This window comes from Triticum aestivum, chromosome 5B (genome assembly GCF_018294505.1).
Source record: "Triticum aestivum cultivar Chinese Spring chromosome 5B, IWGSC CS RefSeq v2.1, whole genome shotgun sequence".
Lineage (NCBI taxonomy): Eukaryota > Viridiplantae > Streptophyta > Magnoliopsida > Poales > Poaceae > Triticum > Triticum aestivum.
In genome coordinates, this window is record NC_057807.1 from 64,858,863 (window position 1) to 64,883,502 (window position 24,640).

At 46.9% G+C, this 24,640-nt stretch overlaps 2 protein-coding genes across 2 annotated transcripts; one reads left to right on the forward strand and one right to left on the reverse strand.

Annotated features, from left to right (window-relative positions):
• The first annotated feature begins 14,887 nt into the window (after positions 1–14,887).
• LOC123110434 (putative FBD-associated F-box protein At5g56700) lies at positions 14,888–18,095 on the forward strand. Its single transcript, XM_044530935.1, has 4 exons — positions 14,888–15,979; positions 16,091–16,234; positions 16,319–16,907; positions 17,709–18,095. The coding sequence occupies exons 1-4, from the start codon at positions 14,984–14,986 to the stop codon at positions 17,762–17,764; spliced, it is 1,785 nt and encodes a 594-aa protein (XP_044386870.1). The 5' UTR covers positions 14,888–14,983; the 3' UTR covers positions 17,765–18,095.
• A 2,940-nt stretch (positions 18,096–21,035) lies between these two features.
• On the reverse strand, positions 21,036–21,799 carry LOC123110435 (histone H2B.2). Its single transcript, XM_044530936.1, has one exon. The coding sequence runs from the start codon at positions 21,711–21,713 to the stop codon at positions 21,234–21,236; it is 480 nt and encodes a 159-aa protein (XP_044386871.1). The 5' UTR covers positions 21,714–21,799; the 3' UTR covers positions 21,036–21,233.
• Between the last annotated feature and the right edge of the window lie 2,841 nt (positions 21,800–24,640).

Genomic DNA, 24,640 nt, shown 5'->3' on the forward strand with positions numbered 1-24,640 from the left:
GGCCTGCCCCGATGTCTTGAAAGATCTAGGGTCCCGGGTCAGCCTACCCGTGGCCCATTACTCCGACAATCGCCATAAGGATCACGAGCCAGATATGGTCGGGTTGTGATCACCGTAAGGATCACGGGCCAGTTGTTGGTCGGGTTGTGATTGCCGTAAGGATCACGAGTTTGTCTCTGTTGGTGATCAGGAAGTGAGGTGATCACCGTTGGTAAGAGAGTCCGAGGGACTCGGTACACAAGTTTGGTTGCATTGCATGAGTAATATGTTTGCATTTAAAGAACCATGAGATGGTTGCATAAAGTTGACATGCTATGTCTGCATTTGATATGATTGGTAGTTTATGTATGCAATGCCATGCTTTGATTGATATGGTTGAGATGATATGCTATGTTTGGATATTGACAAGTTAGAAGTAAATTTGATATACCATGTTGTTGCCATGCTAGTGGATGCCATGATGTTAGTTTGATTTATGCCTTGGGTTCATATCATGCCATGCTTAGTTCTGATATGAGATAGTTGTTGCATTCGCTTGGTTCTTGCTCTGTCTTCTACTTGTTTGGATGCTATGTATTTGGTTGTCTTGCAAGTACATTCAATGTACTGACCTGGCGTATCATGCCAGTTTTGTAGGTCGCTCATTTGTTTCGTCGTACTAGGCCGTAATCTTGCCAGTCCTGTGAGTTGTGGAGCCCCGCCAGAGTGTTATGCTGCCAAATCAAGACTCCCGCCGCCATTTAAATAGACTTCCGCTGCCATGTAAATAGCCTTAGGGCTATGCCAGAAGATTATATTCATCACTGATGTAATCATATACACATGTATTTGATGAATATTCTTGTACCTGGAATGCTGTATCATGGACCTGTCGTGCGTCAGGTGTTATCCTGGGCTGACGTGCGAAGGCCCCCTACTCCATGCGGATCGGGGTGCCACAAGGGTGTTGTTGGGAAATGCTTCAAACAACCTCATAATGTCACATTTGACAAACTCCCAGCAGTGCTTATAGAATTCTGCTAGTATGTTATCTGGGACAGGGGCTCGATTGCTTTCCATACTAAATAAAGCCTTCTTAACCTCCTCTTCAGTGAAAACACTGGTAAGGATGATATTATCATCAGCTGTGAGCTTCTCATCACCAGACCGTGTTTCAAGAGACAGATGGAACAAATTTCCCTTCGCCGGGCAAAAGAGATCTTTGTAAAAGGTTGAGGCATGGTCTAGTAGGTTTTTGGTACCCTCTATAACAGCACCCCCACCAGTCAGGGAGTGGGTAATATTTTTCCTTTTTTCCATTTGCAACACCATGAAAATAAGTTGTGTTTTGGCCTCCCTTCAGTAATCATCGCTCATTAGAGTGCTGTAACCAAAACAACTCCTCGTCTGCAAGGATTTCATTCAGTTCCGCACATAAAAAGTCCTTTTCTCATACGTATCCGGATCAAGGGGGCCATTTTCCTCTTCTTTTTCAATCTCTTCCAACTCCTGCTTGATCCATTTTTTCCCTTTCCTCGCATGCCCAAATGCATGCGACCCCCAGCCTTTAAAATATTTTTTGATGCGCTTCAGTTTGATATTCAGAATATCAATTGGATCCTCAGAGTTTACAGGTTGTTCCCAAATCATCTTGGCGTTAACATAAAATTCTTCATTCTTCAACCAGCTCAATTCAAACCTGAATTCACGTTGGTGAGGGGGTTTGTTCTTTAAAGGTTCAGAGGAGAGCAACCGGGGATTGTGGTCCAAAACATCTCACACCAGCTTACGAATAGCAACTAAAGGAAACATGTCTTCCCACTCAGGGTGAAGGAAATATGCCCTAGTGGCAATAATAAAGTTATTACTTATTTCCTTATTTCATGATAAATGTTTATTAATCATGCTAGAATTGTATTAGCCGGAAACATAATACATGTGTGAATACATAGACAAACATAGTGTCACTAGTATGTCTCTACTAGACTAGCTCGTTGATCAAAGATGGTTAAGGTTTCCTAACCATAGACATGAGTTGTCATTTGATAAACGGGATCACATCATTGGGAGAATGATGTGATTGACTTGACCCATTCCGTTAGCTTAGCACTTGATCATTTTAGTTTACTGTTATTGCTTTCTTCATGACTTATACATGTTCCTATGACTATGAGATTATGCAACTCCCGATTACCGGAGGAACACTTTTTGTGCTACCAAACGTCACAACATAACTGGGTGATTATAAAGGTGCTCTACAGGTGTCTCTGATGGTACTTGTTGAGTTGGCATAGATCGAGATTAGGATTTGTCACTCCGATTGTCGGAGAGGTATCTCTTGGCCCTCTCAGTAATGCACATCACTATAAGCCTTGCAAACAATGTGACTAATGAGTTAGTTGCGGGATGATGCATTACGAAACGAGTAAAGAGACTTGCCGGTAATGAGATTGAGCTAGGTAATGAGATATCGATGATCGAATCTCGGGCAAGTAACATAATGATGACAAAGGGAACATCGTATGTTGTTATGCGGTTTGACCGATAAAGATCTTCGTAGAATATGTAGGAGCCAATATGAGCATCCAGGTTCCGCTATTGGTTATTGACCTGAGACGTGTCTCGGTCATGTCTACATAGTTGTCAAACCCATAGTGTCCGCATGCTTAACGTTCATGTGTTTGCGTGTTTTGATGTACCGAAGGTAGTTCAGAGTCCCAGATATGATTACGGACATGACGAGGAGTCTCGAAATGGTCGAGACATAAAGAATGATATATTGGATGACTATGTTTGGACCTCGGAAGTGTTCAGGGCAAGTTCGGACATATACTGGAGTACCGGGGGGTTACCGGAACCCCCTGGGGAGTATAATGGTCCTATTGGGCCTTAGTGGAGAAGAGGAGGGGAGGCCAAGGCAGTGTCGCGCGCCCCCTCCCCCTTTAGTCCGAATTGGACAAGGAGGGGGCGGCGCCCCCCTTTCCTTCCCCCCTCTCTCCTCCTTCCCACTTCTCCTACTCCTACTAGGAAAGGAGTCCTACTCCCTGTGGGAGTAGGACTCCCCCCTTGGCGCGCCCTCCTCCTGGCCGGCCGCCTCCCCCTAGCTCCTTTATATACAGGGGCGGGGGGGAACCCCAAGGCACACAAGTTGATCATTGATCTTTAGCCGTGTGCGGTGCCCTCCTCCACCATAATCCACCTCGGTCATATCGTAGCAGTGCTTAGGCGAAGCCCTACATCGGTAGCTTCATCAACACCGCCATCACGCCGTCGTGCTGACGGAACTCTCCCTCCAATCTCTATTGGATCGTGAGTTTGTGGGATGTTACCGAGCTGAACGTGTGTAGATCACGGAGGTACCGTATGTTCAGTACTAGGATCGGTCGATCATGAAGACGTACGACTACATCAACCATGTTTTCATAACGCTTCCGCTTATGGTCTACGAGGGTACGTGGACGACACTCTCCCCTCTCGTTGCTATGCATCACCATGATCTTGCGTGTGCGTAGGAAATTTTTTGAAATTACTACGTTCCCCAACAGTGGTATCAAAGCCAGGTTTATGCGTAGATGTTATATGCACGAGTAGAACACAAGTGAGTTGTGGGCGATACAAGTCATACTGCTTACCAGCATGTCATACTTTGATTCAGCGGTATTGTTGGATGAAGCGGCCCGGACCAACATTACGTGTACGCTTACGCGAGACTGGTTCTACCGACGTGCTTTGTACATAGGTGGTTGGCGGGTGTCAGTTTCTCCAACTTTAGTTGAATCGAGTGTGGCTACGCCCTGTCCTTGTTGAAGGTTAAAACATCACTAACTCGACGAAATATCGTTGTGGTTTTGATGCGTAGATAAGAACGGTTCTTGCTCAGCCCGTAGCAGCCACGTAAAAACTTGCAACAACAAAGTAGAGGACGTCTAACTTGTTTTTGCAGGGCATGTTGTGATGTGATATGGTCAAGACATGATGCTAAATTTTATTGTATGAGATGATCATGTTTTGTAACAGAGTTATCGGCAACTGGCAGGAGCCATATGGTTGTCGCTTTATTGTATGCAATGCAATCGCCCTGTAATTGCTTTACTTTATCACTAAGCGGTAGCGATAGTCGTAGAAGCAATAGTTGGCGAGACGACAACGATGCTACGATGGAGATCAAGGTGTCGCGCCGGTGACGATGGTGATCATGACGGTGCTTTGGAGATGGAGATCAAAGGCACAAGATGATGATGGCCATATCATATCACTTATATTGATTGCATGTGATGTTTATCTTTTATGCATCTTATTTTGCTTTGATTGATGGTAGCATTATAAGATGATATCTCACTAAATTTCAAGTATAACTGTTCTCCCTGAGTATGCACCGTTGCCAAAGTTCGTCGTGCCGAGACACCACGTGATGATCGGGTGTGATAAGCTCTACGTTCAATACAACGGGTGCAAGCCAGTTTTGCACACGCAGAAATACTTGGGTTAAACTTGACGAGCCTAGCATATGCAGATATGGCCTCGGAACACTGAGACCGAAAGGTCGAGCGTGAATCATATAGTAGATATGATCAACATAGTGATGTTCACCATTGAAAACTACTCCATTTCACGTGATGATCGGAACTGGTTTAGTTGATTTGGATCACGTGATCACTTAGATGATTACAGGGATGTCTATCTAAGTGGGAGTTCTTAAGTAATTTGATTAATTGAACTTTAAATTATCATGAACTTAGTACCTGATAGTATTTTGCTTGTCTATGTTGTTGTAGATAGATGCCCGTGTTGTTGTTCTATTGAATTTTAATTCGTTCCTTGAGAAAGCTAAGTTGAAAGATGATGGTAGCAATTACACAGACTGGGTCCATAACTTGAGGATTATCCTCATTGCTGCATAGAAGAATTACGTCCTGGAAGCACCGCTAGGTGCAAGACCGGTTGCAGGAGCAACGCCGGATGTTGTGAACGTCTGGCAAAGCAAAGCTGATGACTACTCGATAGTTCAGTGTGCCATGCTTTACAGCTTAGAACCGGGACTTCAACGATGTTTTGAATGTCGTGGAGCATATGAGATGTTTGAGGAGTTGAAGCTAATATTTCTAGCATGACCGAATTGAGAGATATGAAGTCTCCAATAAGTTCTATAGCTGCAAGATGGAGAAGAATAGTTCTGTCAGTGAACATATACTCAAAATGTCTGGGGTATAATAATCACTTGATTCAACTGGGAGTTAATCTTCCTAATGATAGTGTCATTGACAGAATTCTTCAATCACTGCCACCAAGCTACAAGAGCTTCGTGATGAACTATAATATGCAAGGGATGGAAAAGACAATTCCCGAGCTCTTCGCGATGCTAAAGGCTGCGGAGGTAGAAATCAAGAAGGAGCATCAAGTGTTGATGGTCAACAAGACCACCAGTTTCAAGAAAAAGGGTAAAGGGAAGAAGAAGGGGAACTTCAAGAAGAACGGCAAACAAGTTGCTGCTCAAGAGAAGAAACCCAAGTCTGGACCTAAGCCTGAGACTAAGAGCTTCTACTGCAAAGGGACTGGTCATTGGAAGCGGAACTGCCCCAAGTATTTGGTGGATAAGAAGGATGGCAAGGTGAACAAAGGTATATGTGATATACATGTTATTGATGTGTACCTTACTAAAGCTCGTAGTAGCACCTGGGTATTTGATACGTTCTGTTGCTAACATTTGCAACTCGAAACAGGGACTACGGATTAAGTGAAGATTGGCTAAGGACGAGGTGACGATGCGCGTGGGAAATGGTTCCAAAGTCGATGTGATCGCAGTGGGCACGCTACCTCTACATCTACCTTTGGGATTAGTTTTAGACCTGAATAATTGTTATTTGGTGCCAGCGTTAAGCATGAACATTATATCTGGATCTTGTTTGATGCGAGACGGTTATTCATTTAAATCTGAGAATAATGGTTGTTCTATTTATATGAGTAATATCTTTTATGGACATGCACCCTTGAAGAGTGATCTATTTTTGTTGAATCTCGATTGTAGTGATACACATATTCATAATGTTGAAGCCAAAAGATGCAGAGTTGATAATGATAGTGCAACTTATTTGTGGCACTGCCGTTTAGGTCATATTGGTGTAAAGCGCATGAAGAAACTCCATACTAATGGACTTTTGGAATCACTTGATTATGAATCACTTGGTACTTGCGAACCATGCCTCATGGGCAAGACGACTAAAACGCCGTTCTCTGGAACAATGTAGCGAGCAACAGATTTGTTGGAAATCATACATACTACTCTGTATGTGGTCCAATGAATATTGAGGCTCGCGACGGGTATCGTTATTTTCTCACCTTCACAGATGATTTGAGCAGATATGGGTATATCTACTTAATGAAACATAAGTCTGAAACATTTGAAAAGTTCAAAGAATTTCAGAGTGAAGTGGAAAATCATCGTAACAAGAAAATAAAGTTTCTACGATCTGGTCCTGGAGGAGAATATTTGAGTTACGAGTTTGGTCTTCATTTGAAACAATGCAGAATAGTTTCGCAACTCGCGCCACCCGGAACACCACAACGTAATGGTGTGTCCGAACGTCGTAACCGCACTTTATTAGATATGGTGCGATCTATGATGTCCCTTGTTGATTTACCGCTATCATTTTGGGGTTATGCTTTAGAGACGGCTGCATTCACATTAAATAGGCACCATCTAAATCTCGTTGAGACGACGCCTTATGAACTTTGGTTTGGCAACAAACCAAAGTTGTCGTTTCTTAAAGTTTGGGGTTGTGATGCTTATGTGAAAAAGCTTCAACCTGATAAGCTCGAACCCAAATCGAAGAAATGTGTCTTCATAGGATACCCAAAGGAGACTGTTGGGTACACCTTCTATCACAGATCCGAAGGCAAGACATTTGTCGCTAAAAATGGATCCTTTTTAGAGAAGGAGTTTCTCTCGAAATAAGTGAGTGGGAGGAAAGTAGAACTTGATGAGGTAATTGTACCTGCTCCCTTATTGGAAAGTAGTTCATCACAGAAACAGGTTCTTGTGATACCTACACCAATTAGTGAGGAAGCTAATGATATTGATCAAGAAACTTCAGATCAAGTTACTACCGAACCTCGTAGGTCAAACAGAGTAAGATCCGCACCGGAGTGGTACGGTAATCCTATTCTGGAGGTCATGTTACTTGACCATGGCGAACCTACAAACTATGAGGAAGCGATGATGAGCCCAGATTCCGCAAAATGGCTTGAGGCCATGAAATCTGAGATGGGATCCATGTATGAGAACAAAGTGTGGACTTTGGTTGACTTGCCCGATGATCGGCAAGCCATCGAGAATAAATGGATCTTCAAGAAGAAGACTGACGCTGACGGTAATGTTACTGTCTACAAAGCTTGACTTGTTGCAGAAGGTTTTCGACAAGTTCAAGGAGTTGACTACGATGAGACTTTCTCACCCGTAGCGATGCTTAAGTCTGTCCGAATCATGTTAGCAATTGCCGCATTTTATGATTATGAAATTTGCCAAATGGATGTCAAAACTGCATTCCTGAATGGATTTCTGGAAGAAGAGTTGTATATGATGCAACTAGAAGGTTTTGTCGATCCAAAAGGTGCTAACAAAGTGTGCAAGCTCCAGCGATCCATTTGTAGACTGGTGCAAGCCTCTCAGAGTTGGAATAAACGTTTTGATAGTGTGATCAAAGCATATGGTTTTATACAGACTTTTGGAGAAGCTTGTATTTACAAGAAAGTGAGTGGGAGCTCTGTAGCATTTCTAATACTATATGTAGACGACATATTATTGATTGGAAATGATATAGAATTTCTGGATAGCATAAAAGGATACTTGAATAAGAGTTTTTTCAATGAAAGACCTCGGTGAAGCTGCTTATATATTGGGCATCAAGATCTATAGAGATAGATCAAGGCACTTAATTAGACTTTCACAAAGCACATACCTTGATAAAGTTTTGAAAAGGTTCAAAATGGATCAAGCAAAGAAAGGGTTCTTACATGTGTTACAAGGTGTGAAGTTGAGTCAGACTCAATGCCGGACCACTATAGAAGATAGAGAGAAAATTAAAAATGTTCCCTATGCTTCAGCCATAGGCTCTATCATGTATGCAATGTTGTGTACCAGACCTGATGTGTGCCTTGCTATTAGTTTAGCAGGGAGGTACCAAAGTAATCCAGGAGTGGATCACTAGACAACGATCAAGAACATCCTGAAATACCTGAAAAGGACTAAGGATATGTTTATGGAGGTGACAAAGAGCTCGTCGTAAATGGTTACATCGATGCAAGCTTTGACACTGATCCGGATGATTCTAAATCGCAGACCGGATACGTGTTTATATTGAACGTGGAGCTGTTAGTTGGTGCGGTTCTAAACAAAGCATCGTGGCGGATCTACGTGTGAAGCGGAGTACATAGCTGCTTTGGAAGCAGCAAATGAAGGAGTCTGGATGAAGGAGTTCATATCCAATCTAGGTGTCATACCTAGTGTATTGGGTCCAATGAAAATCTTTTGTGACAATACTGGTGCAATTGCCTTGGCAAAGGGATCCAGATTTCACAAGAGAACCAAGCACATCAAGAGACGCTTCAATTCCATCAGTGACCAAGTCCAGGTGGGAGACATAGAGATTTGCAAGATACATACGGATCTGAATGTTGCAGACCCGTTGACTAAGCCTCTCTCACGAGCAAAACATGATCAACACCAAGACTCTATGGGTGTTAGAATCATTACTGTGTAATCTAGATTATTGACTCTAGTGCAAGTGGGAGACTGAAGGAAATATGCCCTAGAGTCGATAATAAAGTTATTATTTATTTCCTTATTTCATGATAAATGTTTATTATTCATGCTAGAATTGTATTAACCGGAAACATAATACATGTGTGAATACATAGACAAACATAGTGTCACTAGTATGCCTCTACTAGACTAGCTCGTTGATCAAAGATGGTTAAGGTTTCCTAACCATAGACATGAGTTGTCATTTGATAAACGGGATCACATCATTGGGAGAATGATGTGATTGACTTGACCCATTCCGTTAGCTTAGCACTTGATCGTTTTAGTTTACTGCTATTCCTTTCTTCATAACTTATACATGTTCCTATGACTATGAGATTATGCAACTCCCGATTACCGGAGGAACACTTTGTGTGCTACCAAACGTCACAACGTAACTGGGTGATTATAAAGGTGCTCTACAGGTGTCTCCGATGGTACTTGTTGAGTTGGCATAGATCGAGATTAGGATTTGTCACTCCGATTGTCGGAGAGGTATCTCTGGGCCCTCTCGGTAATGCACATTACTGTAAGCCTTGCAAGCAATGTGACTAATGAGTTAGTTGCGGGATGATGCATTACGGAATGAGTAAAGAGACTTGTCGGTAACGAGATTGAGCTAGGTATTGAGATACCGACGATCGAATCTCGGGCAAGTAACATACCGATGACAAAGGGAACAATGTATGTTGTTATGCGGTTTGACCGATAAAGATCTTCATAGAATATGTAGGAGCCAATATGAGCATCCAGGTTCCGCTATTGGTTATTGACCGGAGACGTGTCTCGGTCATGTCTACATAGTTCTCGAACCCGTAGGGTTCGCACGCTTAACGTTCGGTGACGACCGGTATTATGAGTTTATGTGTTTTGATGTACCGAAGGTAGTTCGGAGTCCCGGATATGATCACGAACATGACGAGGAGTCTCAAAATGGTCGAGACATAAAGATCGATATATTGGATGGCTATGTTTGGACTTCGGAAGTGTTCCGGGCAAGTTCGGACATATACCAGAGTACCGGGGGGTTACCGGAACCCCCCGGGGAGTATAATGGGCCTATTGGGCCTTAGTGGAGAAGAGGAGGGGCAGCCAAGGTAGGGGCGCACGCCCCCTCCCCCTCTAGTCTGAATTGTACAAGGATGGGGGCGGCACCCCCTTTTCCTTCCCCCCTCTCTCCTCCTTCCCCCTTCTCCTACTCCTACTAGGAAAGGAGGAGTCATACTCCCGGTGGGAGTAGGACTCCCCCCTTGGTGCGCCCTCCTCCTGGTCAGCCGCCTCCCCCCTAGCTCCTTTATATACGGGGGGCACCCCAAGGCACACAAGTTGATCATTGATCTTTAGCCGTGTGCGGTGCCCCCCCCTCCACCATAATCCACCTCGGTCATATCGTAGCGGTGCTTAGGCGAAGCCCTGCGTCGGTAGCTTCATCAACACCGTCATCACGCCGTCGTGCTGACAGAACTCTCCCTCGAAGCTCTACTGGATCGTGAGTTCGTAGGACGTCACCGAGCTGAACGTGTGTAGATCGCGGAGGTGCCATACGTTCAGTACTAGGATCGGTCGATCGTGAAGACGTACGAGTACATCAACCGCGTTGTCATAACGCTTCCGCTTACAGTCTACGAGGGTACATGGACGACACTCTCCCCTCTCATTGCTATGCATCACCATGATCTTGCGTGTTCGTAGGAAATTTTTTGAAATTACTATGTTCCCCAACACAGGGCTCATGAGAATTCTATCCAATTTCTCCAAAGTAGGGTGCCTTTGCTTACTAGTCCATGTATATCTGCCTCCCCCCATATGGATCTCCCTAAGATTCAGGTTCTGGATGATACAATTAAACCTATCCATGTAAATGGAGCGATGAAGATCCTTATTTTTATTGCAGCTCTCACGGAGGATATTAAAGTCACCACCAATCACATAAGGAGTACTAATACTACTACACATTGAGGCCAATTCTGCAAGGAATTCATCTTTTTTGTCATCGTGGGCCGCCCCATATACCACCACCAGTGTCCAAACACTCTTAATTGTCATATAAAACACAGTAACCTGCAGTAGGTAGATACCTGCAACCCAGGCGACCACTTCCAATGTTTCCTTCTTAACTCCACACAGAATCCAACCAGATTTACCAACAGAAGGAATCCAGTTCCAACTGAATCTATCAAAGGGGTCAACTCTTCTCAAATATTTGGGGTCAAAATTCTTTTTCTTGGTCTCTTGAATGCCCACAAAATCCAGGGAATGGTCTTTAATAATATCAGAGAAGCAGGTAGTCATTACTTTCTTTCCTGCTCCTCTGCAATTCCAAAAGAGACCATTCATGGTGGGTTTTTCTTTTTTGTACCTCTCTTTCTGGTAGCCCTACTAGGAGACAGAGTAGGGCTTCCAGATCTTCTCCCCAACGAGGTCACATTTTTTTGGCTTCTAGTAGTGGGTCTAGCTATAATCACAGTAGGTTTCCTCTCTTTCTTTTCCTAGACCTCACCACAGTGAATTTCACTTCCTCCTCATCATGCACATCCACCCATTCCATATTTAAAGGTGTTTGGTCCCCTTTTCCATTGGTCAATATTAATTCCCCCTCCCCCCCCCCCCCAAAATTATCATGATCAATATTTGTTTTATTGTTTTCAATATTTCTACATTTTTCAAGCTCTCTAAGGACGTCCACACTCGCAAAGTCATTATCAGGAATATTAACCCCTATTTTCACAGCCCTAAGAATAAGATCAGGATTAGACAAGGTTTCAAAAGAATTAGGGCTTTACACCATACCTTCTATATCTCTCTTTTTAGTTGCTGCCATGGCCTTCTCATCCACCCTCTCCATCATGATGTGGCATTCCTCAGGCTGAATCGCCAGATTCTCTTTAGTGACTAGTGGGGGAGCAGGCAGCCCCTCCCCAACCTGCTCAACTTCAGGAGATTCAACCCTGTATTCCTGAGTGGTAATTAGGGTACGATCACAGTCCCTAGTTACTTCCACCACCTGATGACATTTTACCACATCAGAGTAAGTTTTCTTAGGGCAGATCAGGTTACATGACACAGTTTTCTCAGCAAGGGGGATTACTTTTTCCTGTTCCCTCTCTTGGGCCATAGTATCAATGAGAAGTGTAGTGTGCAGCGAGTCATCAGACTCCACACTCTCCTGCGACTCCCTGATGGGGTCTGGTTTCCCTCCCCGGGCAGTAAAAGGAGATTTTCCATAAGACACAGCAGGAGGATCTTTTTCTTTATTTCCAGGAGTCGACAGGGGACGATTTTGTCCATCAACATTGCCATCAGGCTTAGCAGGAGTCTGGACAACTTTTTATCTCTATTAGGATCTTTCACCAGTATCCGTTCCACTTCATAATAAAAGTCATAAAAGTAATCTCCCAGCACAGCTTCAGCAATCACAGGAATTTCATCTACATTTCTGCATCCAATCCTCACCCGGACAGAAGTCGGGCGGTGCAAAGTGGCAGCATCAATCTCCAAGGGAACCCCAACTAGTGATGTTACATATGCCAAGTTCCTCTCACTTATTTTATCCAAGGGAACGTTGCTGACCTTAACCCACGCCATTTCCATCTTTCCTTTAGCCCCAACCGCAGACGACCACGGTGTTGGCATGGATAATAGCACCACTAGTCTTAAGCTTCACCCTCCCCACATAGCAAATCTGAGCTACAGCTGTGGATCAAGTTTTCGTTCTCTTCGTTTGTGTGGTTACATGTTTCATCTTTCCGATCTACTTTGTTGGTGCACTAGTACTTTGGGGCCTTAGCACACCGATTTCTCGACTGTCTACTACAACAAGGTTTGCCCAGCTCCAATGAGGGCGCGCCTTCGGCTCACTTCAGTGCTTCTAGTCGTCGCTAGGTGGTCTATAGACCTAATTGTAACATTTATTATCTCTAGTGTTCTCTATATTGCAATGATTGATGAATAGATTGAAATTTTCCTCGCACAAAATAATATTTATATCAACTTCCCATTTAATAGTATCTCAAGCTTGTCTCAGAAACTTTTGGTGGACAGGAATCAGGGATAATAATTCAAACAGAAGTCTTTGTCTCAGAGCTTGGAAGGACATTTGTACAGCTAAGAATGAAGGAGGGTTAGGTATTAGAAACCTCCAAGCCATTAATGAAGGCCTTATTCTTGCTTCAGCTTGGAGACTTGCAGATGCTCCTAACTCTTATTTGTACCTTGTGCTCAAATCCAAATACTTTCCGAACTCTTCCATTTGGACTGCTACTTCCACTGTTTGAAAATCTGCTTATTGGTCTTACATTCTCAAAATACTTCCCAAGTTAAAAGCCCACTCTTTCTACCAAATTACTCAAGGGAATATTGCCCTCTGGAGTTCCCCATGGTGTTCTTCCTGGTCCACTATTCATAATCATCTCATCATTCAGCCACCTGGCTTTATTTATCCTGCTCAGGTTAATGATCTATGGCTTCCTGGGCAAAAAACTTGGAACAACAATCTTATTCATTCTCTTTTCCAAGAGCCTATGGCTACTTCTATTACTCAAACCTCCATCATTCAAGATGACTGCCCAGATATTCTCTGTTGGGACCTCGCTCCGAGTGGCAAATGCACTTCTAAATCCACTTATAAATTGTGCTTGCAGGATATTCAAAGCATTCCTAGGAATACTCCCTCTCAACTATCTTTGTAGGTTAAAAATCTTCTCACTCAGGTTTGGAAGCAAAAGTTGATTGCACCCTGTGTTCAAACTTTTGCATGGAGACTTCTTCGAAAAGCTCTTCCTACAGGTTTGCGAGCGGGGTGGTGAGGATGAAAATGAAATGCATCACTTTTTTCTTTGCGATTTTGCTAGAGCAGCCTGGTTTGGCCACCCTTGGTATATTAGATCTGATGGCTTGGTTCAAAATCATTTCTCTATGCATAGTATTATTCTCAGTTTACTAAATATGAATCATCCTCATGCATATATATCTAACATACTAAATTTTATGTGGTGCATATAGAAAGCCAGAAATGATAAGCTTTTTGACAGGCGCAATTCTCAACCTCATCATGTTCACATTGCTGCAAAAGCTTTGTCTGACAAATATACGACTGTGTCAATTTCTTCTAATCAGGGACAAGCTATTGGTCAAGTTCATCAGCAAGGAAATAGTTGTGTTATTCCTGCTCAATGGCACACTCTCAAATCTGATCTTCTTATATCTGGAGCAAAATTTATTCTGATGCTGCTTTTAAATGTGCAAAGGTTCCAGGATTACCACGTGGCACAACAGCTACAGGAGTAGGAATGTTTCTCAGTTTTTTCAGGACCAATCGGAAGTGAATGTGCAAATTCAAGCTTCTACCCAGAACACCAGCTTGCCACTTCAAGCGGAAGCTCTTGCTTTGCTTTTTGCAGCTCAAGTCGCCCATAGACTTCAGATCTCTAGGCCTACTTTTCTTACTGATTGCCTCTCTTTGGCAAAGCAGCGGCGGCAAGAAGTGTATTGGCAGATTCTACCCCTTGGACCATCAGAACTTCTCTAGCTGAATTTTTCTCCTTTACAAATGATCTCCAAGCACAGGTGTATCACATATCAAGAGAGATCAATGGTATTTCTCATAATGTGGCTCATCAGGTTCTTAGAAGTTTACCAGAACCTGACACTAGTTGTTTTGCTTCAGCTCATACAAACATGATATGCCCTGTTGTTTCTCTCCTGTCTAATTACAATTCAAGGGCTATGTAATTCACGCTGTAAGATGTTACTGAGCTAAATGTATTGGTTGGCGCTTTGTGCGCCTTTCTATGTTCAAAAAAAAAATCTCATTTAAGGGCTCATTTGGTAGGCCGGGGAATATTTCCCAGGGAAGCAAATCCCATCGGGGATAGGTGGAGAGATGGGGAAAATTCTTCTGGTGTGCTGAGATCGGGATTTTCTACCCAGGGAAATTAAGGGGATCCCGGGTGGATCTCGACTTACCAAACGAGCCCTAATAGTAGTATAACTTCCCACTGTTCTGGGATCCTCTGATGGGCCCGCGAGCAACCAGGTTCCGACATTTGGCCCACCCCGAAACACGCCTCCACCCCGACCGAACCAACCAACATCCGCCGCCGATCTCTCGCCACTCACTTTACTCATTCCAGATTCCACTCCAACCACCCGCAAAACCCTAGCTAGCCACGCCCGTGCTCCCCTGACCACCTCCCGCCGGCGCCGGCGATGGCCAGCCGGTTCTCCAACGTCGACCCGGTGACGGCGGCCGACATGCGGCGCCAAGGCCTGGACCCGCACGAGCTGGACCGGAGGACGGAGCAGCTCATGTCGCTCATCCACGGCAACCTCCCGGACCCGCCCGTCTCCACCACCGCCCGCCTCACCGCCTTCCGCGCGCGCCCCTCCGACGGCGTGGACCGCATCAGCCGCCTCTCCGACGCGCTCCTCCGCGACATCGTCTCCCGCCTCCCCATCAAGGACGCCGCCCGCACCGCCGCGCTCGCCGCGCGCTGGCGCGGGGTCTGGCGCTCGACGCCGCTGGTCCTCGTCGACACCCACCTGGTCTCGTCAGCGCGCGCCAGCACGCCGGACGTCATCGCGGCCGTCTCCCGCGTCCTCGCCGCGCACCATGGTCCCTTCCGCTCCGTCCACCTCACCTGCAGCTGCATGGGCGCGTACCAGGCCCAGCTCAAGCGCTGGCTCCGTCTCCTCGCCGCCAGGGGCGTCCAGGAGCTCGTCCTCGTCAACCGCCCGTGGCTGCGCGAGGTGCCCCTCCCCAAGACGCTCTTCACCATCTCCACCCTCACCCGCCTCTACATCGGCGTCTGGAAGTTCCCGGACGCGGCCGGCCTCCAAGGCGCCTCCTTCCCCCACCTCCGGGAGCTCGGCATCTGCAGCGTCGCCATGAAGGACGGGGACATCGACGCCGTCGTCTCAAGGAGCCCCGCCCTGGAGATCCTCAACATCCAAGGGAGCATGAAGGGGGTGCATCTCCGCCTCGTCAGCCACAGCCTCCGTTGCGTGCAGATCTGCTCTTTCGTCATAGAGAGCGTCAACGTGGTGAACGCCCCGCGTCTCGAGCGTCTCATCCTGTCAGAGTGTCTCAATCCTGCCGGCGGATCGTGCATCAGAGTAAAGATTGGCAACGTCCCCAAGCTGAAAGTATTCGGGTTCCTGGAGCCAGGAAAATACGTGCTAGAGATCCAAGACACTGTCATCATGGTACTGCCATTACTGTACATCCATCCTCTGAATGATCATTCAACTTTGTTCAATTTGCGAACAAGTGCAGTTCAATGTGCCATCTTTTTTGCTGAATCTGATCCATTTCAGGCTGGGATTAAGACAAGTGCAAGCATGATGGTCACAAGCGTGAATGTCCTTAGTATGAAGGTGTGCTTCGGAGTCTACGACGATGTCAAGATGGTGCCCGCCTTCCTCAAATGCTTCCCCAATGTCGAGGCGCTGCATATTACGGTACTAGCACTGGTATCCTCATGTATGTTGATGGTGCACGATCCATTACCTGCTGAAATGTTGACGAAATTACGTAATTTGCAGTCTGAAAAATGCGATCAACTCGCTGGCAAGTTCGACCTCAAGTTCTGGGAAGAGGTTGGTCTCATCGTAAGTGTGCTCTTGCGGCTCAAGGTGATCACGTTTCGTGAATATCGTGCCAGGCAAGATGAGCTTGCCTTCCTCCAGTACATCTTGCAGCATGCAATGGTGCTCAAGTATGCAGTGGTTCAGATGGTCAATCCAAAATTCACTTCACTGTCAGTAGATGAGATGGCCTACACCATAGACAATATGCAAAAAAAAAAAAAAAAGGGCAACCTGGTGCATGTAGCTCCCGCTTGCGCAGGGTCCAGGGAAGGGTCCGACCACTTTGGGTCTATAGTACGCAGCCTTTCCCTACATTTCTGTAAGAGGCTGTTTCCAGGACTTGAACCCATGACCTCATGGTCACAAGGCAGCAGCTTTACCATAGACAATATGCAGCCTCCTAAAAATAAAAAGTGGGCCAGCACAGTTGGTTTATTAACCATGGGGACTCATGGTCCTGAAGGAGGTGAAACTTGGACTTTTCGGAAAGGAGCAGACCTCTCCGACGACGACCCTATTGCACCAGTTAAATTCATCATAAGGGGTTAGTGTTGTTTTGCAGTATCTATAATTCTACACATGATCGATGCACAGATTTAGATTCTCAGTATGTTCCAGTATCTCAAGATTGTGCTAACATGATTATTCAATATACTGGTGAAGTAATTCAGTAGTGCTATTGTACAATATATATGACCATCTAGCAACATATTTATTGCTTGGTCATTGCATCCTGTAATCCTGATTTCTCATTAACAAAATTTGATTACCCCTATAGTGTTTCATTCTAGAGTTATTCCAGTATGAAATGTGAATCTTTGTGTATACCTATGCGAGCTAGGTTGTTTAATTTAGGTATGCATTTATTTAGCTTTCAACCTCATGACCACTAGACATCCTAGATCAATTGTTCCTTGGACACGAGTCTCAAATTTCAGGTTGCATGAATGTTTCTCAATTTTGATTTTGCACAAAGTTATGATGCATGCATGTTGTTTCCACTTAGCCCTACTACACTAGCCAAAGTACTTACCTTGGCTAATTAGCCACTAAAATTACAGTCCATCACATCTACTCCCTCCGTCTTATAATGTAAGATGTTTTTTGACACTACGCTAGTGTTAAAAAACGTCTTACGTTATGGGACGGAGGGAGTACCGTTTATGTAATGCGCCTCACTTACTGGCAAAATTCACACATTGCCAGGACCATAAGTTTGCATTTGGATATACGGCCTCAATTTCTTCACCATGTCTCCGTTCCTTCCGTTCTGCTATGTTGCTGGACCACTTGTCTACTCCATCCTAATCAGGCTGTCTTTTGTTATGCATTTGTGCGGCATCAGTTGCAGGCCCGGCGATGCGCCAGCACAAGTCACGAGCTGCCAAGCATCGCAACTGAGATCTTCGACGCAAGGAGTTATGCACCGTGGGTGTGTTTAATCTGAAGAATTAACCTACCTGGTTGCCTTCCATGGTTCTTGTAGTGATAGAGTGCTGAAAATGGTGTCAAGTTCCTACTCTGTTTTGCATGAGTCTGTGTGTGGTGGTCCATGGCCAGAGATCATTCTCCAGTAACTGAAAAAGACATGGTGTAGTTGGCAACTTTAGGCACTGTAGTGATCGAGTTCTGCAATGGTGTCAACTCTAGTTGCTTCGTTTATTTATGATGAACTACCTGTATACCGAGCTCATTCTAGTTCTAGTTCAGTATGGCCGGAGCTCATTCTCTATTACTGTGCCTAAAAAGGCATGGTGAATTTGGCAGCTACTCCCACTAGTGTCACAAACGTTCTTATATTATGGGACGGAGGGAGTATTAGGCAGAACTAAGGAATCCTTGGACTAGAAACAATCAAAGCATCAATCATTTCTACACACGCAACATCAATCAAGCATCAATCATTACTCAGCAATGCAACTTGTGCTAATTCAGGATAGTACCCTTGCGCGCGCGACTCGAGGGCGAAAGCCTAGCGCCGCCGGGCTCCTCCCTCGCCCTGGTCCCTCATCGCCGCCCCGCCTAAGGCTGGTGCCGGCCAAGAAAGGTGGCGGCAGGGCCGTGCTGCTCCGCCCTGGTGGAAGGTGTGGAGGGCCCCAAGATTATAGTTATGAATAATAAAGAGTTGAGTTACCCCATTGTGAGAGTGTGATATCTCAAGTCTGTGAAGGTCATCAGGAGTGTGGGTACTAGAACCACCAGGCGACGGGTTCCTACAGTTCATCTCGGAGCTGAGCTAGCCCTCGGATTTTCAACAGTAGTGAGTTCCGGTTCCCTGACCAGCCAGTGGCAGGCGCTACCACTACGGCCGGTCATTTTGCATCCTCTGCCATGGCAGCTGAAGAAGATGATTTGTACAGTTAAATTGTCTATTGTGCTTTTTCCTTGATGTACTTTTCTTGTTTGTGGCGATCTTGTATTGTCATATGTAGGGCAGGGAAAGATCATGTACTTAATTTTACACTCATGTTCTGATACAGTGAAGATCATGGCTTCCACTTAGATGAAGAAAAGTACGGAAAAAGAAATGCAAATCTTCAATGTCCTGCTATCTCTAGGTTCGAATGTCGATAGGAGGCATGCTATTATCCGAATACAAATCTTTATTGTGTACTTGCTCTTAATTTCCTTGATGATGTCAACTGTAAGACATCGAAAGGTCATCTACTTATCTTTACGTTCTTGTTCTGATATAATGAAGATCGACCCCACAAAAAAAGAAAAGGATATAATGAAGACCGTATCTTCCACCTAGATGAAGAAAGAGACATCGCCTGTCTCAACTATGGAAAAAGAAACACAAACCTTTGATATCCAAGTATTGGCATGTACTCCCTCCGTTCCCAAATACTTGTCTTCCTAGTCATTTCAAATGGACTCAACATACGAATGTATGTAGACATATTTTAAAGTGTAGATTCACTCATTTTGCGCCGTATGTAGTCACTTGTTGAAATCTCTAGAAAGACAAGTATTTAGGAACGGAGGGAGTAGTACTCTTGTAGTACGTTTGCTGCTCTACGGGCTGTGCTGAACTGCTGGTTGGTTCACTTGGTTGAGAAAAGTCACACATTCAGTACCTGAATGTCAATACAGGGTATTAGTACATGGAAGGTATGATAAACGACAGCAATGTAGCTTGAAAACCATGCCTGTGCAGCCTCGATATATCTCCGATGGACAGAAATACGCAGCAGTTTTGCAAGAATGAAACCAGTGCTCCCACAGATGAAATCAGTGCTACCACTGTTCTTCGGTAAACGGCAGGAAACAGGAGGCAGGTTTTCCTGCCAACCCAAACTGAAGATAAAAGGTACTGTTAGTCAAATTATCAAAAAGAAAGAAAGTTTCTGACCCAAAAATGCCAAGCTATAAAAATTGCCGAAGTTGTCAAAGAAAATCTGCGCTGTTACAAAACACATGTGCCCAAATTCAGGTCGCCACAGCTATCATAAATCCAACACTTAATTTATTGCATCGGGTAAGTGGTATCTTCTGAAATTAGTTAGAATGTTGGCAATACTTTGGTGTAGTGGATGCTGGGTTTCCTTTTGTTCCTTGTGGAAAAGTAGGCATCATAGTCTCTACGATGCACTGTCTCAATTTTTGGATTCTCCGGAAAAATGACTGGATTATTCATGTCGATGTTGATTAGTTATTTATTCTCAAGCTAAGTTGGCTACCATTGAAATATTGCTAGGAGACATAAAGGCCACAGGAGAAGAGTTGTTTGGATGTTTAAACCGGTAGAAATCTTAATTTGATACCTGAAATCTGTAGAAACGAAACATATATTTTATTGTAGTTTAGTAACTGAATCTTTTAGCCTTTATAATGAGAGCTCTTGTTCTTGATAAGTAGGTGTGGAGTAGCAGAGGCACTTGATATCTGTACTTTCCCTACTATAGTTAATCAGCGTGTGTGTTCTTTTCAACATGTTTAAGGTGCTGAGTTACAACTTACATCAGTGATATTTAATTATACAGGGACTTCTGTAGGGATTTCAGAAAAATTATGTATGTGTGGTGAAGAAAAGGCAAGGATGCTGTGGCTGGCTGCAGATTTGCCTATCTAGAAGATCCATGTTTTTCTTTCGGTTGTCTTTTTGGAAGGTTCGGCAAACGACAGAGAACAGGAGCCCGGCTTTCTTCTTGATGGTTTCAGGATAGCCTCCATATGCCTACGGATATAAATATCAGACCACCAAAATCAGTAAATTACTTTAAAGGGAAAAAAATGAAGCACTCGCCAGGCAATTGTGAAGTTAAACGATCTCTAAATTGCTGCAATACCTGAAGAAGATACAGCCTGAAGACCATCCATAGCTTCCATGGATACACCAAATGTGCATGTCTCTAGCACATCTTGTTTAAGGAACACCTACCTTCCAGCAAGAATTGGACAGCTAGTCTAATTTTCTCACGCTCAACATTTTCAGAGTAACACTGTCAATAGGATCAGGACCAAGCTGCTCCAGCCTAACCAATTGACTGATACTTGTGGATAAGCAAAGCAAACTACTACCAAAACAACAACCATACATGGCAAGGCAAACCATTGGAATGCTCTTATTAACAATAATGACATCAGGAAATAAGCCCAGCCGATTGGACAACACTCACCTGATGCAGAATATCAGGACAATCATGTGGCAGAGATAGTAACCACAGGCTGATGAAACGAATCCGTACTTTTGAAATATCAGTTTGCCAAAAGAAGCACAAATTCAGTTGTTACACCCAAAGAGGCAACAAAGCATTGGCAGTCATCCATCAATCAATTCCCCATCCAGCAATAAAAGCACTAACTAAAGCAACAGAACCAGCTAGAGTCGCTACTACTAGATAGATACAAGCAATGCAGATGCAATCTAGGAGGAGGTGAACTTGGTGACGGCCTTGGTGCCCTCAGAGACGGCGTGCTTGGCGAGCTCCCCGGGGAGGACGAGGCGGACGGAGGTCTGGATCTCCCGGGAGGTGATGGTGGGCTTCTTGTTGTAGCGGGCGAGCTTGGCGGCCTCGGCGGCGAGCTTCTCGAAGATGTCGTTGATGAAGGAGTTCATGATGGACATGGCCTTGGAGGAGATGCCAATGTCGGGGTGCACCTGCTTCAGCACCTTGAAGATGTAGATCTTGTAGGTCTCCACGCTCTTCTTCGCCTTGCTGCCCTTCTTTCGGCCCCTCGTCTTCGCCTCGCCGCCGGCCTCCTTGGACGCCGTCTTGCCCGCCGGCAGCCGCTTCTCCGCCTTGGGCTTCTTCGCCGCCGGGGCCTTCTCGGCCGCCTTCTCCGTCGCGGGCTCCTCCTCCGCGGGCTTCTTCGCCGCCGGCTTCTTCTCCGCCTTGGGGGCCATCGCTTGTTCGGGAGAGTGGGGGATTTGCGGGTGCGTTGGGTGTGCTGGAAGAAGGTGGGGGATTTGGGGCGAGATGGGAGGAGAGGAGGAGCGGGGCTGCTGGGTTTATACGGAGGGGGAGGCGGGCGCTGATTGGTCCAGGGGTGGTTGCCCCGGATCGGTGAGGTGGAGCCGTAGGATGCGTTCGCCGATGTTCGGTGTGGACGGGCGGGATGCGTTTCGGAGCGGATCGCTGTTTTTTTGTAAGGGCAAAAATGATCTTGGCGGGAATGGAAAGGCCGGAACGGTTTTGGATTTCGATTACGGAAGGGGAGCGCGCGGCTGCGACAATGGTTTTGGATTTCGCAGGCTCAGATTTTGAATCCTACAAGCCACCAGCAAGCACCTAAGCCATGATGGCCTTCATCAGAAGAAAAAAACCATTAGAGCACCTACAACCACCGGACGCACCGTATGCTATCCAAACGCTCGATGGCCTGTTGGGTCACTGTCCGACAAAAAAGACCACCGCCGGCCTTCTCAAACAAAGCTCGAACATCTGGGTTGTCCGGCAACCCCATACCCGCGCCCAGAGACCATCGTCACGTCAGGCCATCCTACTATGGTACGTGTCGTCCTCATCCCCATTCCCACAAAAACCTGAAGCCTGACACCAAACCCTGGTCAACCGCACTTTCTCAGCCTTTCCGCTCCACTTTCATCTCCTCACCTTCATTTCCCCGCCCTATCCCTCGCTCCATCAACTGAGAGAAGCTCGCCGTGGACCATCGAGATCGTCGACGGCGAAAACGTGGAGCTGGCGGTTCGCGTTGTACTCCGCCGCTCACGGCTAGTTCGGGGCGGGAGCTCCTTGTCCACGGCGTCGGCGGCGGCCCAGGTGGGCACTTGCAGCTCCGCGACACCCCGCGGGGCGCACGACGCGGTCCATGCCTTATCGGGCAGGCGACACGGCGACCAATGGCGCCCGACACTGCCAGCAGTTGCTCCTCCCGGGCGCCGTTGGGTGCTCGTGTCCACAAGGCAGCCGGAGTCCAGGGTTGCTGGGTTTATATGGACGGGGAGTGTGACGCCCAGATAATTAAGCTATAGTAAGCCTCCACTAATGTTGCCACGTCACCACTATTACTGTTGGTAAACTCGCGTTGTCGGTGTACTAAAGTAGGGGGGTACCTTAGTATCCCGAACTTGTGCACGGGCAGTCGCAGCAACCCGCGGCAGGGCTTGCCGGGCGTCCGCCAAGATCCTCCACGGCTACTTTGATGCCATTCAAGATCGAAGTACTCAAACCAAGGCCCCGGCAAGAGGAGCTTGCCGGGAAGGCCAACCAAGGCCCCGGCAAGAGAAGCCGGCCGGGAAGAAAACAAAGGCCCCGGCAAGAGGAGCTTGCCGGGAAGGCCGACCAAGGCATCTCCAGAAGACTTGCCGCGGCGCCCCGCGCGTCCCGGCAAGGCCCGACGGCCGGCAAGCTTGCCGGCACGACAAGAGAAGGGCCGCGGCAAGGCACTTGTCGCGGCAAGGCGGCCACCCTACACCCAAACTCCAGCGCACCCGACGACGTGTCGCCACAGGATCGCTCCTGGTGCACGTGGCGAGCAGCTGTGCAGCAGGGCGGTGCGAGGTGGCAAGCGAAGCTGACAAGGAGGCCATCGTGGCGATCGGTGGCGCCTCTAACGGTCGTTTCCTTGCACTGTTGGGGCGACCAGACGGGCATTGAATGCCTTGTCCCCTGCTGTCAGAATTAGGTAGGGGACACTGTTGGTAGTAGTTGTACCAACCCGCGTTTTTACCTTTCTACCCCTCTTTCTATGCTGCCACCTGTCGGTGACCCCTTTAGCCTATAAAAAGGAGGCCCATGCGCACGTAGAAGGGGTTCGGTTCGGAATTTGGATTCCGCGGCTTAGAGGTTCGGAATTTTGGGTTCCGCGGCTTAGGGGTTCGGAATTTTGGTTCCGCGGCTCACACACACAACACCACCATACGCTCGCTCTCGAGCAAGATCAAATAAAAACACAAAGCAGCAGTAGGAGTTTTATCTCTTCGGAGAGCTCCGAAGCTGGGTAAAAATCGCCCGTCTCGTCTCCCCGCGCGCGCCCGACCTCGATCTGCTCTGCGCGCGGCCTCCGCCCCCCTTGCCGAACCAGAAGCCCCCCCCCCCGTGCCCCATAGGTGCCCGGGGCCGCAGGAAAGGAAAACCGGCCCCGCGACATCTTTGGCGCGCCAGGTAGGGGGCGCGTCGAGGTCGTGAGCATCTGATCCGGTCTCCGCGCACGCTGCATCAACGCCTTCATCAACATGCCACCGAAGAAGAAGCCTTCGGAGGTGGCCGCTCCGTCTACATCGATTCCGCCACCACCGCCGGAGCAAACGGGCGGTGGAGTGGACGCCGGCGGAGGAGTGGGCGCCGATGGTGGGACTCACGTCACCACCAGATCCAAAAACAAGGCCCCGCAAGCGTCGGCGACCATGCAGACGCCGCACCCTTCCCAGGAAGTGCAAGGTCGACAACGCCCCGGTGCTCCTAGCACCGTGCTCGTGTTGGAACAAGGCCAAGCTGGTGGGTCGCGAGACGCTCGAGGTCAGCATGCACGCCCGCATGCTGGCGCGAGCGAGGTACGGTCGCCCGGGCGGGGTGTTGCACCTCCCAATCCAGTTGGGAGTCCGAGCACATCCCGCTCCTCGCGCCGCTCGTCGCCACCACCACCCAAGACAGCAGAGGAAGCGCTGGCCCGAGCCCAGCTGCTTCTGGACTACCCTCCGGCGCCGCACAAGATCGACGACTGGAGGATGACCATATACAGCCTCATCAGCTTCGCCAACGGCGACAAGCCCCGGCAACCGAGCGCATCGAGGCCCCGGCAAGGCGCCCAGGCGCAAGCCGACGCCGACAAGACCGGTGGGGGTGCCACCTCCGTGCACTCCCAGCCCCG

What these genes read in the sequence shown, in the direction of transcription:
- LOC123110435 (XM_044530936.1), bottom strand. Translation starts at nt 21,713, where the DNA reads ATGGCCCCCAAGGCGGAGAAGAAGCCGGCGGCGAAGAAGCCCGCGGAG.
- LOC123110434 (XM_044530935.1), top strand. Translation starts at nt 14,984, where the DNA reads ATGGCCAGCCGGTTCTCCAACGTCGACCCGGTGACGGCGGCCGACATG. An exon ending in TCCAAGACACTGTCATCATG is followed by an intron (nt 15,980 to 16,090) that starts GTACTGCCATTA and finishes GATCCATTTCAG; the next exon opens with GCTGGGATTAAGACAAGTGC. An exon ending in AGTTAAATTCATCATAAGGG is followed by an intron (nt 16,908 to 17,708) that starts GTTAGTGTTGTT and finishes GTGCGGCATCAG; the next exon opens with TTGCAGGCCCGGCGATGCGC.